The sequence below is a fragment of the Pseudochaenichthys georgianus genome, chromosome 14, assembly GCF_902827115.2.
Source record: "Pseudochaenichthys georgianus chromosome 14, fPseGeo1.2, whole genome shotgun sequence".
Lineage (NCBI taxonomy): Eukaryota > Metazoa > Chordata > Actinopteri > Perciformes > Channichthyidae > Pseudochaenichthys > Pseudochaenichthys georgianus.
The window spans coordinates 23,989,344-24,008,185 of NC_047516.1; the positions used below are offsets into that span (position 1 = coordinate 23,989,344).

General features: G+C 40.2%; 1 protein-coding gene and 1 long non-coding RNA gene across 3 annotated transcripts in view; both read right to left on the minus strand.

The window, feature by feature from the left end:
* The window catches only part of slc37a2 (solute carrier family 37 member 2), a 31,756-nt gene that overhangs the window by 2,126 nt on the left and 10,788 nt on the right, over positions 1-18,842 (minus strand). Inside the window, exons 1-12 of one of the 2 annotated variants that reach the window (XM_034098915.2) lie at positions 15,790-16,319; positions 9,613-9,694; positions 9,304-9,394; positions 7,977-8,055; positions 7,760-7,895; positions 6,197-6,273; positions 4,702-4,868; positions 2,810-2,847; positions 2,560-2,730; positions 1,085-1,175; positions 897-959; positions 318-403 (exon numbers count right to left, since the gene is read on the minus strand). In XM_034098915.2, the coding sequence (XP_033954806.1) occupies positions 318-403; positions 897-959; positions 1,085-1,175; positions 2,560-2,730; positions 2,810-2,847; positions 4,702-4,868; positions 6,197-6,273; positions 7,760-7,895; positions 7,977-8,055; positions 9,304-9,394; positions 9,613-9,694; positions 15,790-15,848 (1,140 nt within the window). In that variant the 5' untranslated portion in view covers positions 15,849-16,319. Of the gene's footprint in view, positions 1-317; positions 404-896; positions 960-1,084; positions 1,176-2,559; positions 2,731-2,809; positions 2,848-4,701; positions 4,869-6,196; positions 6,274-7,759; positions 7,896-7,976; positions 8,056-9,303; positions 9,395-9,612; positions 9,695-15,789; positions 16,320-18,842 lie in introns of those variants that run through there. The other variant, XM_071205496.1, reaches the window with a different exon arrangement.
* LOC139435131 (uncharacterized) lies at positions 16,448-18,668 on the minus strand. Its single transcript, XR_011644403.1, has 2 exons — positions 18,637-18,668; positions 16,448-17,524 (listed from the first exon to the last, which is right to left on the minus strand). It is a non-coding gene; the product is annotated as an uncharacterized lncRNA (long non-coding RNA).

Genomic DNA, 18,842 nt, shown 5'->3' on the forward strand with positions numbered 1-18,842 from the left:
TTACAAATAACACAATAACACAAATAAAGGCACAGTCTCTTATTTCAGCATCTTTGCAATCATTAAAACATTTGGAATCAGCGGCTATTGGCGCAATCACTATTAAAACACAATGGTGCAATCGGGCTCTAATTGTCTGTTTTTCTTTGGGCCGTCTGCAGTCCACTCACGTTGACGAGGTTTAAACTGTGATTTGTCAGCTTTTGTCAGGGGATTACTGACTTTGATCAGTCCACACTGGTCAAAAAAGTGACCTTGCAAATATGTCATCAAACTGTGCAGTTGTAAAATAATGAGATGTATTAGATAATACTCACCATTGGGGCTGCAGCGATCAACATGAAGCAGCAGGTCGTCGCTCTACCACCTGTGTAGTCCGACACAAGGCCTGCCGTGATGCCGCCTGCAAGCACACACACACACACACACACACACACACACACACACACACCCACACACACACACACACACACACACACACACACACACACACACACACACACACACACACACACACACACACACACACACACACACAGGTCAGGTCAGGTCATGTGTATCTAAAATGTCACTTTGCTATGTTCTTAGTCAAACATGATATTAGGAAGGAACTCCATTTCAAAATAACAAAACATTTTAAACTTGAAGCAGATAGATAGACAGTAGGTTCATTAGAGATTTCCTCGATATGATCCGAGCTTCTGCTTTGATCTATTCATGATTCTAGAGGTATTGATTAGCAGACCGGATGTTTTCCTTGCAATGACAAGGTCTAAGCTGAAGATTGTGGAAGCAAACAAATAATTTAAATCTTCTTAATTGTTCCTGTCTATTTCTTCCCTCATAAACACGTTGGATAAAGTCACATGATCAACCCGTTGAGACTCAAAGCTTACCAACGATTCCTCCAACATCGAACAGCGTTGACATGTCGCCGGCCTCTTTAGCGTCAAAATGTGCTGAAGAGGAAAAAAAGAAATCTCACATTAAAAATGATTAAATGATGTAGGTTAAACCATATGACATGGATGATAGTATCTCCAATTAGAACAACATTAAATAAAGACGGTGTGCTAATACATACCAACATTTGAGATGTAGAGAGGCAGCCAGTACAGGAAGGTGTAGCTGACCAGCTTAGCGAACAGCAGGCAGAGAGAGAACTCCACTACTCCCTGTGTGAGAAAAAAACACTTTTATTATCCCAAAATGTCTTTATTATCACACTGCCATGACTCACAATCGCTCTGCCTCTCTAGATACCTTATAATTGAATATTTGCACTTTTGTTCCATAACTGCTGCACAGCAATTTCTCTCAGGATAAAGGAATATAATAATGTCTTATCGCCCCCTTTAGTAAATTAAAGGTTCTTCTCACTATAGCAAGCGCAAACTATTATCTAGAATCAATCCTGAAAATGTCATTATTATAGCTGTAATGTTCACTAACAAGGAAGGGGAAACTAATCAGTCTAGTATATAAACAAGCTGAATTCAACTTGAAGCACTTAATAAACTTGAATATTGTAAATCTTGTTTCAATTAGTGATAAAAAACTACTAAGTGTTTATTTTGTATGTGATTATTCCATCTTTTAAGTTGTTCTCATTGTCTTAGTTCTGCTTTAAAAAAGTGTCCAAATGCCTCAGTGTTATTCCTCAAATCGCCACTAGGTGATACCAAAGCAAAGGATTTACAATTCTACACACAATACTTGTATTTCTTTGATACAAGTTCTGGGTATACAATATATTTAGATTATATCTGTTTTAACTGCAACACTTTGTCAGTAATTCAGAGTATTTGAATATCAGAAGTTTCACACCGGAGTATTTTTCCCAATTAGTTCCGATAGTTCCTGGGATTTTGCGTTCACACCAAAAAGAGAACTTAGTTCATGAGAACTTTTCCCCCCTTTTCAGTCCCTGCTAGAGAGGTGGTACTTTCCTGGGGAGAAAAAAGTTCCAATTTCTGATTGGCTGGGCGAATTGCAAACCACGCCCCGTAAAACTCTGAAAAGTTTTGTGAAGCCGCCATTGTATTTGCTGGCATTAGCATTATTAGCATTAGCATTAACCCCGCGCACAAACGCAGAGAGACTAACTTATGGCAACACAAAAAAAACATGGGAGCGGTGGAGATGAGGAGGTGTCGGCGTTCTGGCGATTTACTGTAGGCTATTTTTATTATATGTACAGCACTTTGGCTCGACCAAAAATCGTTTATAAATGTGCTTTATAAATAAAACTTGATTTGATTTGATTACTGCTGTAGAAGCTGCTGGGAGTCCCAGCAGCTTCTACTGAAGCCAGTCCCCAACTCCGGGGACCTCGGGTGGCAGTATACGCCGTGAAGTTGTTTGCGGCCTGCCAGTAAACCCAAAGCAGAAGAAGAAGAAGTGACGTCAGCGGCTTCATTTGCGTAATCTTCCCTCTGGGACTTATTCCGGTGTGACCGTGATCTGCTCTTAGTTCCATGGGGGTACTAAGTGCCGGCACAAAGTACGGCAAAGTACTTGGTGTGAAAGTGGCTAATGATAACAGCCGCCCTCACTCACAGGTATGCTGAGAGCTTCACGGAAGCTAATGGCCTCGGTGGGCTCCACTGTGACCTCTGAAGGCTCCACTGTGACCTCTGAAGGCTCCACGTTGATGGCACCATTGGCAGTTCTGTCGATATGAGACGACTTCTGCAGGAGAGGCTCCGTCTCACTGCTCTGCTGTTCCCTCTGACAACACAAACACACATGCATGAGGTCGAGCATTGTCCGAACGATATGGAAGATCAGTGTTTGTGTTGTAGCTCACATGGCGATGAGGAGTAGTGCAGTTTACGTCTTCAGGTTCTGATTGACAGAGACAGGAAAAGATTCAATTAGAAGCATCATTCAGGTTTGACAAGATATATGAAAAACAGGATACACTGTGTCTAATCTTCCAGCTCCCAGTCTTTGAGCTGAGCCACGGTAAACATGACTCACACTTTACCGAGGGAGGAATATGTTATAGTCCATATGTTATGGTCGGAGAGGGATAAACCAACTGATCGCTCAGTCTATTTACCAAAAGATTCCTGTCGACAATTTTGATACTCAATTAACCGTTATGCATTATGTTGTGATAATCCAAAGTGAGTTAAAATAAAGTTATCTTTGGTGGTTTATTAAAGGTGGGGTAGGTACGTTTGAGAAACCGGCTCGAGATACACTTTTTGCTATATTCCATGGAATGCTCTTAACATCCCGATAGCAATGAATATCTAAAGTGCTTTGACAACAAATCCATAAAAAAATATCATCAGTGGAAGCCGTGGCGCTGTAAAAAGCACGACCAATCATCTGAGCCGGCTAAAGTAACTGGATGGCCTACCTGCCTGTCAGCCTTCCATCGGGGCACAAACTTATCTCGTGCCCTCATTGGTCATGTGCGCGTTCGTGTGTGTTGGAGGAGGGGCTCTGTAAGGAAGTGGCAGATTTTTTCCGGTTGTTTATTTTCAAATTCTAGCGATCTCGAGCTGCTTTCTCCAAAATTACCTACCCCAGCTTTGCAAAGCAAGATAACTGAACACAGTTGAACACAGTTTATATAACTTTATAAACACAAACACACACACACACACACACACACACACACACACACACACACACACACACACACACACACACACACACACACACACACACACACACACACACACACACATGTATACATCACTTCAGGGGACATTACATTGACTTACATGCATTTCCTGGAGACTTATCCTACCCTTAACCATAACCAACACATGCCTAACCCTTACCCTTACCCTAACCAAGTCTTCACCCTAAAATTAATGATTCCCCTTATGGGGACCTCCATTATGTCCCCATAAGGTAGGCAAGTCCCCACTCGTGTCTGTGTAAACAGATTTAGGTCCCCACAAGGATAGTAATGCTAGGCCACACACACACACAGTCCCGATGGGAAGCGTATGGGGGAGGCTAGCACACATCATTCTCCCTTTCATAGTGTTATCTCTTTCACAAACGGGGTGTCAACTGAAACGTTTCACATGAAAATAGGAGACAGTTTTAAAGATATGAAAATACAGAAAAGCAATTAGAACAATGTATGTGGCAAATGCACTGCAAGGCCACGCTGGAAGCTCCATGCAGTGTTTCAACATCACAGCGTGCAGAACGAACACAAGTGTGGTGAAATGAGAGTATCATTATATCATCCTAAAGTGATAAAACATAACACTGTATGTTCCCTCTAAATGTGCTGATGGTGCTGTAGCGCTGTTAAACATTAACCTTTAAAGTTACAGCTGCAAAAAACTGTTTGTATTACAAACATGAGGTCAAGTGCAATCCTGACTGGGCAGGTTCGTCTGACATTAGCACATTAGTTCGTCTGCTAATGTCAGACGAACCTGCCCAGTCAGGGCTCAAACTCCACCACATAAATAACCTTTTTGACTTTTATCATGCAGGTGTGTGTGTGTGTGTGTGTGTGTGTGTGTGTGTGTGTGTGTGTGTGTGTGTGTGTGTGTGTGTGTGTGTGTGTGTGTGTGTGTGTGTGTGTGTGTGTGTGTGTGTGTGTGTGTGTGTGTGTGTGTGTGTGTGTGTGTGTGTGTGTGTGTGTGTGTGTGTGTGTGTGTGTGTGTGTGTGTGTGTGCGCGTGCGTGTGTAGGTTTAACCAATGAAAAATAAACGTACTCTCAACCAGGAAGAAGAAGCACAGGACCCCAGTGGAGGCGATGATGAGTCCCGGGACGATGAAGGACATTCCCCAGGCCGAGGACACGAAGGCTCCTGCGATGAGCGAGCCCAGGATGTTCCCCACCGAGGTGTGGGAGTTCCACACGCCCATGATGAAGCCACGTCTGAGGGGCAAATCACAAAGACAGAGGCCATGACTTCTCTAGGCCTTATAAAATCTCTTTAACAAATGTTTTATTTTAGTGCAATATGTTGGGGATGCAAATCTTAAGCAGTTCCTTTAATCCTTTAAGTAATTCGCCATATTTAACACATTGATTCAGTAGAAGTACTTTAGGAAACATTATTTTTCTTTCCTAGTGTCAGATTCAGATCAATATAAATCGTGTTCTGCATGTCGAGAAGGAGCTACAATTTCATTGAATGTAGTACAAATTGTCAAAATAAAGTCAGATTGAAAAAATTGCCAAAGAAATTGCCATTTATACCCATATCCGCCAGCGGGTAATATTTACCTCATAGAAAATGCAGCGTAAACATGAAGTGTTGCTATAGCAACGCCTTTTGTCTACTGTGGTTCCTTATAGATAGAGGGATAGAGAGAGAGATAGAGAGATTTGTACCTAAACAAAACACGAGTCTAACACCAAGCGTTTAACTCAGCACTGGTAGCGATATTTTATACTTCATGCTATCGACACAAACTATATCAGATGAAAAGCTGAGAGTCCACAGATTCTATTGGTATACGTTTCGTCCCCTGATCAAAACTCACTGAAAACTCACATGATAAATAAAAGAACATTGTACCTTGAAAATCAAAAGCTGGTCAATTTGACCCGTTGGCGATTCTAGTGTTAACAAAAAATAACCTTAAAAAATATAAACACACCAGATTCTTCAGTTCATTACATTGCAGGTTAAATGATATACGGCTTAATCGGATTCCTCCGGGTGGCCTGGCTTCTTTTATGCACGTACACAGAATCAGTTTCCACATAAACTTCAGTTTAAATCTTCAGCTGTTTCGGATGTTCTGATTGACGTTGGGTTTTTTTTAAACTGAAATGGTTTTATTACAATTTGATAAAAGAAGAAGGATATTGAGCACTTGACACTGAAACAGGAACCTGTTCCTATTTTAATATGCACATGTTTTGATGATTAGCTGATAGTCGTTTGAACCCATATCTGTTGATCTCTGTTATTTTTGAATGAACTGTTGCTCAGCGCTAACCTTGTCTCTTTCTGCCCTTCACATTGTGTTCTGACTGTGCCCTTTTGTGGCAGGGGGTTTGTAACTTTTGAACAGTGGTGTGAATTTGAGGGGCTGATTATATATATGATATGGATGTGATGCCTGTGGTCTGAGATAACTCAAACCCAGGTCTCACTGGGCTGTCAGAAACATGACTAATGTGCACGTGTGATTAGCCAGCTACAAATACATGCCAGCACAGTCAGCAGGACTTTGTCGCCGTGCAGTACTCACTTCCCCTTTCCAAACCAGTTGCCGACGCACGCCACGACTGCAGGCCAGCCGGTGGTCTGCATGATGCCGTTGAAGACCTGCAGAGAGAAGCAACCAGAGTTCACTGGCTGCATCAAAGCCTCCTAACACGGGAACAGGCCTACACCATCTCCATAAGAAGCATAAAAGAGGACAATGAGAGAAGGCAAGCGAGCGGCGAGTCTTAACATTCCCACGCCAAACCTATATAAGCCCAAACACACTCCTGCAGTCACATGAGTCGCTGAGAGTCATGTGAAGTTTGAGGAAAGCAACCATGAGATCCCTGAAGGTCAGACCTCACAGAGCTCACCCTGTGGTGGGGGAAGCTCTCTTGTTACATGCTTTACATGACACGTCACATGTTAGACGCTTCTATCCAAAGCGACTTACATACTCAACACTGTGGGCAACCCCCACAGGAGCACTTTGGGGTGAAGTGTCTGAGGGACACAACCACATGCTGACTGCAGTGGGGTTTGAACCTGTGACCCCCTGATCCGATCACCAACGCACTAACCCACTGCGCCACACGCCTCCTTTGGGTCGAATAGGAGTTAATACTCATTAACGTTCTAATGAGGTTTAATTGTTTACAGGGTGAGGAATATTTCTAACTATATTTCCCCAGAGGTTGTTTAATTGACTTGAGGAATCTGCCTGCAGGGGTCATGTGAGGGTGTCAGCTGACTGAACAGCAGTGAATGCATAAGCAAGAGAAGGCGAGGGATGTATTGAACAGCACATGCCGTGTTGGATCAGACTCATACGGTCTTACCAGCGTTTCCAAAGTTAAGGCGGGTCAAAAGGAAATAGTGAGTAAAAGAGAGTGTAAATACATATCATGAGGTTTACGACTGTTGATAAAACAAACAAGCTTTTTGCAGATATCACTTTGGGTGATTCTGATGGCCATTTTTATGACATTGTCAAGACACAAACCGGCTCTCCGCTTGTTCCCGAGGTCAAAACACTCAGGACTCAAACCTGACTGCGCAGGCTGCCGGAGTGGTCAAAGGGACTTTTGAAGAAAAGACTGAAGTGAAACAACAACTCTTCTGAGTATGCATTAGTTTGCCCTGAGTAAGCATCCACACAGAGACGTATTAAGGAAGGAAGGAAGGAGTTAAGGGAGACCAGTGAAACCTAGGCGGTGAGTGGAAATGAATCATCAAATAACTTGTGAGTTTGTTGTTTTCTGAAACGACAAAGTGCTGTGGCCGACGCCCTGAGAGCAGAGCAACATCTATCATAGGGTCTTCGGTCGCTTTGACTTCTATCCTCTTTATTCCAACTACTGCACCACAATTAAATCTCGCAAGCTAATTCTCTGTGGGATTCGTCTTTGTATGTATCAACACACACACACACACACTTTTGTTGTTGCCAATATAGCTGTTTGTGTAAAAGCCATTCATTCAAACACGTTCAGTATGTTTCACAGCAATCTGGAGAGGCGGTGTGCATGTGGACATTCTCTTGGGGGACTGTTTTGTTCTCAGGGAGTGAAAGAAAACGCATACATTTGTGATGTTGTGTCTTTACCTGGATGACCGCATAGTAATAAATGGAGTGGATTTTCAAGTAGAAGCCGAGGCCAAACAGACATGTGAACATTCCACTCATCATCATCCCAAAACTCAGGTAATACCGCAGAGGCAGGCGCTCTCCAAATATCCCACTGCGAACACAATACATGAGTCAGTCGAGCACACAAACCCACACTCGGACACGAAGGCAGAATAAGAAAGTCCCAACAAACCTGAAAAACATGCCGATGGCATAGGCCACCAGGAAGCAGTTATCCAGGATCCCAAACAGGGTCTGGTAGTTGTCCTGGTCTAGAGGGGAGAGACAGATGAAACTTAGCTTCCTGCATACCACCATGTATAGTCCTGCATGTTTCATCAGCACCACTGCAATCACTTCCGTCGTGTGCGATTAAATTAGAGATTAAAGGCATTCTTATATTGTATATATCATTTCTGTCAATAATGCAAACAAGAGGTCAGGTTTACGCAGAAGAAGGTCATTTGCCACTATACAAAAAGTGATACTGAGTGCACACGTTATAAACGACATCATGTTTATGGAGCTGCAAAACGAAACGGGAAGAAATCGAAATACTTGGCTGTGTTATATTAACAGGAAATACATTTAAGGCAAAGCACGTTTATGTATATTTATATAGCACCTTTCAACACAAGGCAATTCAAGGTGTGGTACAAAAATGAAAGACATTAAGAAAATGGCATTTAAAAACAGTCATTAAAAAGCAAAGATAATCACATAAACATTAAAAGACGAATTACATGGATAAAAGTTACAGTGCAGTCTAAGATGTGAATAGTTCAATTAAAAGCAGCGACAAAAAGAAAAGTCTTCAGCCTGGATTTAAAAGTAGTCAGAGTTGCAGCGGACCTGCAGGTTTCTGGGAGTTTGTTCCAGATATTTGGAGCATAGTAACTGAACGCTGCTTCTCCATGTTTAGTTCTGACTCTGGGACAGAAAGCTGACCAGTCCCTGAAGACCTGAGAGATCTGGATGGTTCATAATTTAGCAGGAGGTCAGAAATGTATTTTGGGCCTAAACCATTCAGTGCTTTATAAACCAGCAGCAGTATTTTGAAATCTATTCTTTGACACACAGGAAGCCAGTGTGAAGACTTCAGAGCAGGAGTGATGTGATCCACTTTCTTAGTGTCAGTGAGGACTCGAGGATTGAACATAACAGAACAACATATTGTTTGGATTTCTGAAGTTATTATTTGGGAAAGTGACACGCCCACACAGTTTCATTTTGTCCCAGCTAGGAGAAGCTCCTGTTTCATTGTTGCATTGCAATGTGAACGAACACCGACAAGCATTGACTTGTATTTTTATTTTCTGTTTTCGAAGTCATTACATGAAAACCTGCTTAGTAACATCTAGGACAGTTAATAGCAGTGTGGTATAAGTGGCCTTGCTGAGCTGATTATGGCAACGTGCACCAGACTTTCTGCACTAAGTGATTGTTGATATACTAAGAGTCTGCAATGCCTACTCATAAGTGAAGTGAGCGAACTAGTGGAAATCAAATAAAAGACTTACCAAAGGGCGCCCAGTCACACCACGTCTCATTATTGGTTATGTTAAGGTCTGCCGGCCGAATGACTGTGGAACAATTTCTGTGCAGCTCACCCTGAGAATCAGACAGAAAAACACAACAGGAAGAAGGTTGAGTGACACGGTTATTATTGCCCTCCCAGATACAGGACAATACAACATGAGATGTGATAAGATCTGAGTCCAATGTGTGTAATTCAAGAGCCTATTTCTGGCAGCGTTTGACCCCTGGCCCGCACGTGTCACGTCCCTGCTAACACAGTAGATAACAAAGAATTGAGTTGTCCTAGTCACCTTAACAATGCTGATAGGTTTCCGTGAAAGATGGTAGGCCGTGTAGAAGAGGAAGGTGAGGAAAAGAATAAACCCGCGATAACTGCAAGAGACGGATAAAAGAGGATGTTGAGGACAATTCTTTCTGATAACACTTCAAAAGGTCTAAAGTAATGTGGTGTATAACTGCAATTTAAGTACATTGTTACAACAGAATATATTTCATCTGACTTTAATTGTAATATTTTGAAAAACGACCAGAGCTCTTGCTGTTATCAAAGTGGTTTTATATAAAGAAATGACTGTATGAACATAAAAACAAGAGATATGTGTAATGGTTTCTTTAGCAGAAACACAGTACAGCATGTCATGTATCAACTGTGTTCATTCTGGGGTAAATAGGAGGCGTAAAGAGGCTAAGACTGGAGAAAATAAGGAGTCCAGGAAGATGAATGCTTCCTTTATGTTTCTCCTTCTTTCATACCACTTTAATCATCTGACAGCCCCTCAAGGTAATCGTGTGACCCTTTGGAGGGGCTCACCCATGTATTCAATTGTAACTTAAACAGAATGCATTCGTATCACCATCCTAATATTAGTTGAAATGTTTATGTAAGGACTTTTAATTGCATGAAGGATCTGAGCAGTAAACAAAGTCAGCCAAAACTGAACTTTATTGCAGGGCTGTTGTAATATTTTGCATATATAAAATAAAGTGTCTTTAGTGTCTGCTGCCAGGCAGTGGCTCAGTCAGTAGGGGCTTGGACTGGGAGCTGTAGGGTCGCCGGTTCAAGTCCCCGACCAGATCTAAATATGGAGTGTGGACTGCTACTCGGAGAGGTCCCAGTTCACCTCCTGCCCTGCCGTGGTGCCCTTGAGCAAGGCACCGGACACCCCCCACCCCCCGGGCGCTGTACAATAGCTGCCCACTGGTCCTGGTGCTAGGATGGGTTAAAAGCGGAGTACACATTTCACTGTGTGCTGTGTGACCATTGAAGAGGGGTTCACCACTCCGACTCTATTATCTCATGTGTTTGCTTAAGAATGTACAGGTGTATCCAGCCGACAGCAGTGTGTCAATGGCACATCCAAGTGTAATGACTCATGTACACAATGTTGACCTTCTCCATTGTTATTTTATTCTTCCCATATACAAGAAACATAGCACAACAATGTGACACATTTTTCATTAAGATAAGTCTATGGGCATAGATATGTCTTATAATTATTTGTGTGAACATAAAAATAATTTGTGTGTAAATATGTGATTTGTAAATGTAAAACAACATCCACAAATGCATTTAAAAGATTTGCAAACTCACAAATACATTTGCAAGTGTAAAACGGATCTGCAAATACGCTAAATATGTTCACAAATAAAAAAAAGATCAGTGAATATCTCTTTAACATTTACAACTTTCGATCAGGCATTTGTGAATCCATTTTGTATTTGTGGACCAAAAATGCGCTTGCGGATCTCAACTCTCTGTTCACGGATCTCAAATCTCTGTTCGTGGATCTCAAATCTCTGTTCGCGGATCGTCTTTTTACACACACGGAATTTTGAGACATATTTTCCGCCGGTCTCGGCTAAAATCTACTCGTGTCACTCGGTTATTTTCGGAAACCACGTGATGGCCCGCTGATGACTACATTTCCGCATGATTTCAAAGTAAGAGCATGATGGTTTGTTTAATGCTCTGTTTTTGTATTATAATGAACAGCGGAACGTTAGATGCATTCTTCATCACCATCACCCTCATCATCATGTTATAGTGATACAGTTAGTTTGTGTTATTGGTTCAATACAGCATATCTCGAGCACCTTCGTTGATGTTGAAGTGCAGGCTATACGCCACTTCCGGGTCCCGGGGGAGCAGCTGGCAGCGAAGCAGCCCAGATAAAACTCTTTCTTCATTGTTTGTTGTGTATTCAGTCAAGCGGGTCAAAGTTACAAAGCACTTCACATCTTATTAATCGGCCTAATTTTACTTTACCAGTGCAGTAATAAAGTAATCTGTAGAAAAGCACCGTATTTAGGTCAGCCTTCATAGTAAGGCTCCATTACATGTTATAATATTCATCGTGTCCTTTCTACTGATATATTCCTGTCTATTGCTTTAATTTGTATTTAATGTTATTGTGTTTATACTTGTTTCCACACATTTCACAATTTGGGATGAATGAAGTATCTATCTATATATGATATCCATCTATCTATATCTGTCCGTCTATCTATCTGTCTACCTACCTACCTACGTACCTACCTACCAACTAGTTGTTTTGTTTGGAAAGGTTGTCATTGTATTGCTCTTTACCAGCACCTGCAGAGTACAGGACTTTACATTGTAAATATTATATCAATCCATTGGTTTCTAGCATATATCATTTGCAAGTGTTTAAAACAAATGTGGGATCCTGATTTCATAAAAAGAAAGACATTCATGATTGTCATATTTTATTATGTAGGATACAGGACTGGAATTATTCTTACTTTTTACTCCACTTCATTTATGCAACAACTTTATTTAATGTTATGATTAGATTGTTTTGCTTGTATCATCCTTTGCAAATACAGTCACAATGCTGGAAACAGGGCTGTTTCTCTGAGAAACGTAGATAATCACTTATGAGAATATAATGCATTGGTGTATATTAAACTAGCCAACAGTATACAAAGCACTACAAAAGTTTTGTCAATATTAACCATAAACATTTACATTAGTGAAATGACACATCAATCAATGTTTATTTTTATTTTATTTTTCACAGCCTTCATAGTAAGGCTACATTAAATGTTATAATATTCATCGTGTCCTTTCCACTGATATATTCCTGTCTATTGCTTTCATTTGTATTTAATGTTATTGTGTTTATACTTGTTTCCACACATTTCACAATTTGGGATGAATGAAGTATCTATATAACCCCTTGCCCTTATTCCTCCGAGCTTAGCACTTTCTACTTTTGTTGTTATTTTGTTTTACTTGCTCGTAAGCGCTTTGAGCACCAGGAAAAGCACTTTATAAATGTAATGTATTATTATTATTATATATGATATCCATCTATCCATATATCTATCTATCTATCTATCTGTACCTGCAGAGTACAGGACTTAAATATTGTACATATTATATCAATCCTATAATATTTGTTTCTAACATTTAAAGTGCTTAAAACAAATGTGGGATATTCATTTGATAAAAGTAATTGACAAAGAAATTAACGATTGTCATATTTTATTATGTAGGATACAGAACTGGACTGTAGTCAAGCAAACGTACTTAATAACACATTCCACATACTTGTTCATTGCGTCAGTGTTTCAATGTTATATTTTATAACCATATAAATTATTAAAACAATTAAAATACATGCCCTACCGTTGATTGTGCACACTTTTGCCTGAAATTAATCTCCCACTGCCAGGCCCACGCACAGTCAATATAAGTAATTATATTAATGCATAGGAATGTAGTGATACTTCTTTATTCTTCTTTTGAATACAATTATAACGGTACATAACAGCGGAAGAAAAGTATACATATTTTTAAAAACGGTTTTGTTTTTTGTGACAGAGATTACAGATCCCCATTGACTGGGAGGCCAGGTCATCTGCGTGAGGAACACTGGGAATAGTTGTTCCTGTCACCCGGAGTCCTCTGAGTGATCAACAGATGGAACACCTTAATGCTAATATTGACCCAATGTTACCATCAGATTCATTTGGAAAGGACATCTACTTGAACACATTACAGTTGGTTCTCTTTACGACTGGAAATTAAGAGCAATGGATCCATGGACTACCAGTAGCAGACAAAGTATTCAGATACTTGACTGAAGTAAAAGTCTTGCCTTTATAGTCTTACTTAAGTAAAGGTATGTAAGTACTAGCCAAATGGACTTACATTTGAAGTACTCATTATGCTTTAAAAGGTTCTCTGTATGTGTTAAAACTTTTGATTATATAGTTGCATTAATGTGTATGTGAAAAATAAAATAATAGATCAGATAGACAGACAGATATAGATAGATGGATATCATATATAGATAGATACTTCATTCATCCCAAATTGTGAAATGTGTGGAAACAAGTATAAACACAATAACATTAAATACAAATGAAAGCAATAGACAGGAATATATCAGTAGAAAGGACACGATGAATATTATAACATGTAATGGAGCCTTACTATGAAGGCTGACCTAAACACGGTGCTTTTCTACAGATTACTTTATTACTGCACTGGTAAAGTAAAATTAGGCCGATTAATAAGATGTGAAGTGCTTTGTAACTTTGACCCGCTTGACTGAATACACAACAAACAATGAAGAAAGAGTTTTATCTGGGCTGCTTCGCTGCCAGCTGCTCCCCCGGGACCCGGAAGTGGCGTATAGCCTGCACTTCAACATCAACGAAGGTGCTCGAGATATGCTATATTGAACCAATAACACAAACTAACTGTATCACTATAACATGATGATGAGGGTGATGGTGATGAAGAATGCATCTAACGTTCCGCTGTTCATTATAATACAAAAACAGAGCATTAAACAAACCATCATGCTCTTACTTTGAAATCATGCGGAAATGTAGTCATCAGCGGGCCATCACGTGGTTTCCGAAAATAACCGAGTGACACGAGTAGATTTTAGCCGAGACCGGCGGAAAATATGTCTCAAAATTCCGTGTGTGTAAAAAGACGATCCGCGAACAGAGATTTGAGATCCGTGAACAGAGTTGAGATCCGCGAGCGCATTTTGGGTCCACAAATACAAAATGGATTCACAAATGCCTGATCGAAAGTTGTAAATGTTAAAGAGATATTCACTGATCTTTTTTTTATTTGTGAACATATTTAGCGTATTTGCAGATCCGTTTTACACTTGCAAATGTATTTGTGAGTTTGCAAATCTTTTAAATGCATTTGTGGATGTTATTTTACATTTACAATTCACATATTTACACACAAATTATTTTTATGTTCACACAAATAATTATGAGACATATCTATGCCCATATAAGTCCCTCACTACATCAAGTGCAGCAAACAGACAGCTAGTACATGTGGGATGTGTTGTCCTGTTTTACAATATACATGTATCTGTTATTTTCCAGAGGTGGGAGAAGTACTCAGATCTTGTACTTGAGTAAAAGTACCAGAGTGTAGGAATACTCTGTTACAGTAAAAGTCCTGTATTCTAAATGTTACTCAAGCAAACGTATTATCAAAATATAGTTAAAATAGTGACAGTAAAAGTAGTCATTGTGCAGATTGGTCCATTTCAGAATAATATATATGATATGTTTTATAATGATTGATCATGAAAGTGTTCTCAAAGCTGGTGAAGGTGCAGCTGGTTTGAATGGCTTTGTAGACTGCAGGGTAGCTGGTGGAGGTGCAGCTAGTCTGAAGTACTTTGTAGACTGCAGGGTAGCTGGTGGATTTACTCCAGGTGGAACTAAAGTCTGATTTAACACTTGATTATATTTCACATCATTCATCCACATCTGTAAAGTAACTAAAGGTATTAAATACATGTGGTGGAGTAAAAGTACAAAGTGGCAGAAAATGGAAATACTCAAGTAAAGTACAAGTACCTCAAAATTGTATTTAAATTTTAGTGAATGTACTTCCCACCTTTTCTTTTCATGCTGGGTGTGAGCTTTATTACTAAACTGCTGGGCCATCAGTGTCTTGGTTGTTGTGAAATCATCAAACTAAATAAATGAATAATGTCCTGAATGTGAAAGGATAACTGAAACTGAAGTGTTATTACAATAAAGCACCACTTTGATAATTCAAATTCTTGGAATTCTTGATTGTGTCGACTGTATCGATTAAAGGTCAAATGCATATCGATGAGAGAGAAAGCTTTAAAACGTCACTTTTGTGTATGTAGTTAGTTTGGCGTCGCTGTTGTTTTTCACATCAGAACCCAAACTGCTACCACGACGAAAACAAGCGGTGGTGGAGAGTGTGGAACAAGTAGCAGGATGTTGTGGTGTACTTCTTTATAAAGTAAACACTGGGTTAACTGCCCCCCCCCCCCCCCATCACAAATTCTCAGAATGTATGTTTATCGACCAGGTTAAGCCAATCATTCACAGTAAAGAGATAACACCCAGACGGGCAACGGCTGTAATTAGGATGCCATTAACTATGATTGTCGAGAACAAAAGGAATGGAAACTTACCAACCATCTCGAGAAAAGGACGTGAGTAACCGTATCCCGGGAGCCAGTGGCGACTTCATTTTTCAATGAAAACTTGAGCAAAACTTTAAAAAGCGTCAGATTTCAGGCATGTCCTCGGAGTCCTAATATCGCAGTTGAAGGCACTGTGGGTAGCCAAGTTACCGGCTGGTTATTAACGGTTTGTAACGGTTGAAACCGTAGAAGAGTTCGCTAGCTTCTAACGTAAAACAATAACTTGTTTTATGCAAGCTAATGTTTAAGACAATACGAAGCCGTGTGTTAGCTGAAGCAATAACAAAGTAACCGTGTAGCGTTACGGTCCGTGATACAGTCCGTAAACATCCAGCATTCCTCCATACTGTCCCGCCGGCTGAGAGTTTATATTATGCCCCAGATCCGGAGAGCCAGCCTTCATCTGTGCAGCCGTACGAGTTCAGACAAGGAGGCGGCGAAGGTTGTGAGTAAGATTTAAAAAAGATTAATATTTTTAGCCTAAGTGTGTTATTCCATAAGGTTTTCCAGACGGTGGCTCCTGGCTTCCATGTGACTCCATTCCGCTCTGACGTCACGACAAACAGGAAGCAGCGAGTGGAAGGAACAGCTGATACCCCCCTTGTAAAAAATACAACATAGTAATAATAATAATAATGAAAATAAATGTGCTAAAGACGACATTTAATATTGTCCTTTCTTTTTTCTGTGCTTCAGTTAAAGTAACACAATATACATTTAAAAACACTTGTTATACACAATATAATAATACAAATAAAGCAATTCAAAAAGCACAATTTTAGAATACTTTAGCCATTTAGAACAACATCTAATTACCTGAAGTAGTCCAGAATTTCGTTTTTTATTAAAATGTTTAAACAGCTGACATGACCCAAAGTAGATTCTTCAAAAATCCCACACAACAAACAGAAAATCTACCAGTTTAGACATGTACTGACTGACCTTCCTGATAACATACTTATCACAGCTTTGTAGCGAGAAAGCTTACATGCTTATATCTTCATTAGCAATAAATAAACTAAAAGTACATTCATGTGAAGTTGTATAAAACGTTACACATCTTTACCTCTACACTGAGAATGTACATCTGTCTTTGGTGCAATTACAATCTGATGCTTATATCAACAACAGCAACATTCCCACAAACAATTGTAATTGCTACCTCTACAATTCATAGATGAATTAGCATAACATCTGCATAAAAAAAACACAACTATTATTTTTGTTAAAGCAGGAACTCCAGAGAGCGAGTCTGCATTTATGAATCTACAGCATCTCTTGTCTTAAGTAATGCAGGTCTATAGTAAAAAAAAAAAAAGTCTGGGATCAATCATCACTTTAAATCCATCAATGTCTTTAAAATATGTTGCGCAATCCATCTCTCATTGTTGAGATATTTGGTGTCGTTGACATAACTTGTTGAAAAGTTTTGGGACTCCTGGAGCTGGATTCATCTCATGAATCTCTGGAAAAGAATATCAAGGCAATCTACCTGATATTTATTAAGATGCATCAGTCTGGTGGCTAAAAATAGTCTGGGCACTGAACGCACGAAAAACCAAAACATTTCATCAATCTTCCAGTCTGAATCTCAGTTGAGTTTTCTTGCGTTGGATTTCCCGAAATGTTCCTTCCGATAGACAGCATGGTCTCTTTTCAGTTTAAGTTCACCTTGACTGCAAATCCAAACTCAACATTGTTGAATGTAACGCCTTGGCATATGCTGTGGAAGAGACAACAATTACTGAAAATGAACTGACTGCAACGTTTTGTGTAGCACACCAGTTATTAAACCTCCTTGTCAACATAAACACACACGCACAAAACATTTAGCAACCCGCGAAAATACACACACACACGCAGTACGTAGCTACAGGTTGGGTCCCGAATTCCTGGCCCCAAATTTGCGGGTCTAGCTATGTACTGATGTGTGTATTTCTGCGGGTTGAGTGAGGTCCAATGGCATCCCGTGGAGGAATTCTTGAATGTTTTAACCGTGCATCACAAAACGCACAGCAGAACCAACCCTGAGCGCCGGCCGCTTTATTTACTTACGTCCTCTTCATCCCCTATGGGTAATAAGGCTGAGAAGAGAACCTCCATCGTATTTAGTCCTTAGCAATATGCTGCGCCTCTCCCCATGTAGGGATGGGTACCGAGCCCCGGTGTTAAATTATTAAAGACAGTGGTAACGTTAAGCCCCGACGTTATCGGACTTGTTATCGGTACTGGAGACATTTAAAAAATATATGTCATATGTATTATTGCTACATACACATTATATCGCAGTTTTAGTTTCACCAACTCCGTTTCTAATATGCAATAAGACTACAACATGCGTCTATGATGTATTTTCGAGCTTTCCAATCCAGACGAGATCTCTCTCTCCCGTCTGGGTGGCGAGGGGGCGGGCCGCTTGTAAAGGTCTCCTGTGTTACAGACTGTCATCCTGGTTAGTGGTTACTCTGGGTTTGTCTTCAGGACAGTGTTGGATTTGTTTTGTTAATTGGATTGGAGGGGACTTGATTGGATTCAATATTAGAGTAATCTTCTCGTTTGTGTGTTTGTTTAATATATTTGGCCTTTGTTTCTGTGATTGAATGATTTAACTCAAATAAAAAAGGTTGATGAATTATCATCTAGATTTGGATGAATCTTTATTTATGTTAAAGGTCACTTTGAGTGATTTTAACTAATTATAATGTAGAAAAACTAACATATTTAAATTCGGGACGGTCCATATTAATTCGGGACGGCTTAGATTGTATTTCGGGACGGTTCCGGGAGGATGGGTGAAAAAAGGTAGTGGAGAGCCCTGGTTGTGAAGGGAGTAACCTTTGGGATTGTTGTAGAAGACGCAGTTGTTATCACAGGTTGTCGGGGTGGGAGTCCCAGAAGAACGATGCGCAGCAGCAGAGAGGAGGGAGGCTCCAGCTCTCCTGAGACACTCGCTCCTTCATCCGAGCTCTCAGAGCCTCGATGAACCTGCAGAAGTTAACTGTTTATCAGATTCACGAAGCCACTTGTGAACCTCAACGGTG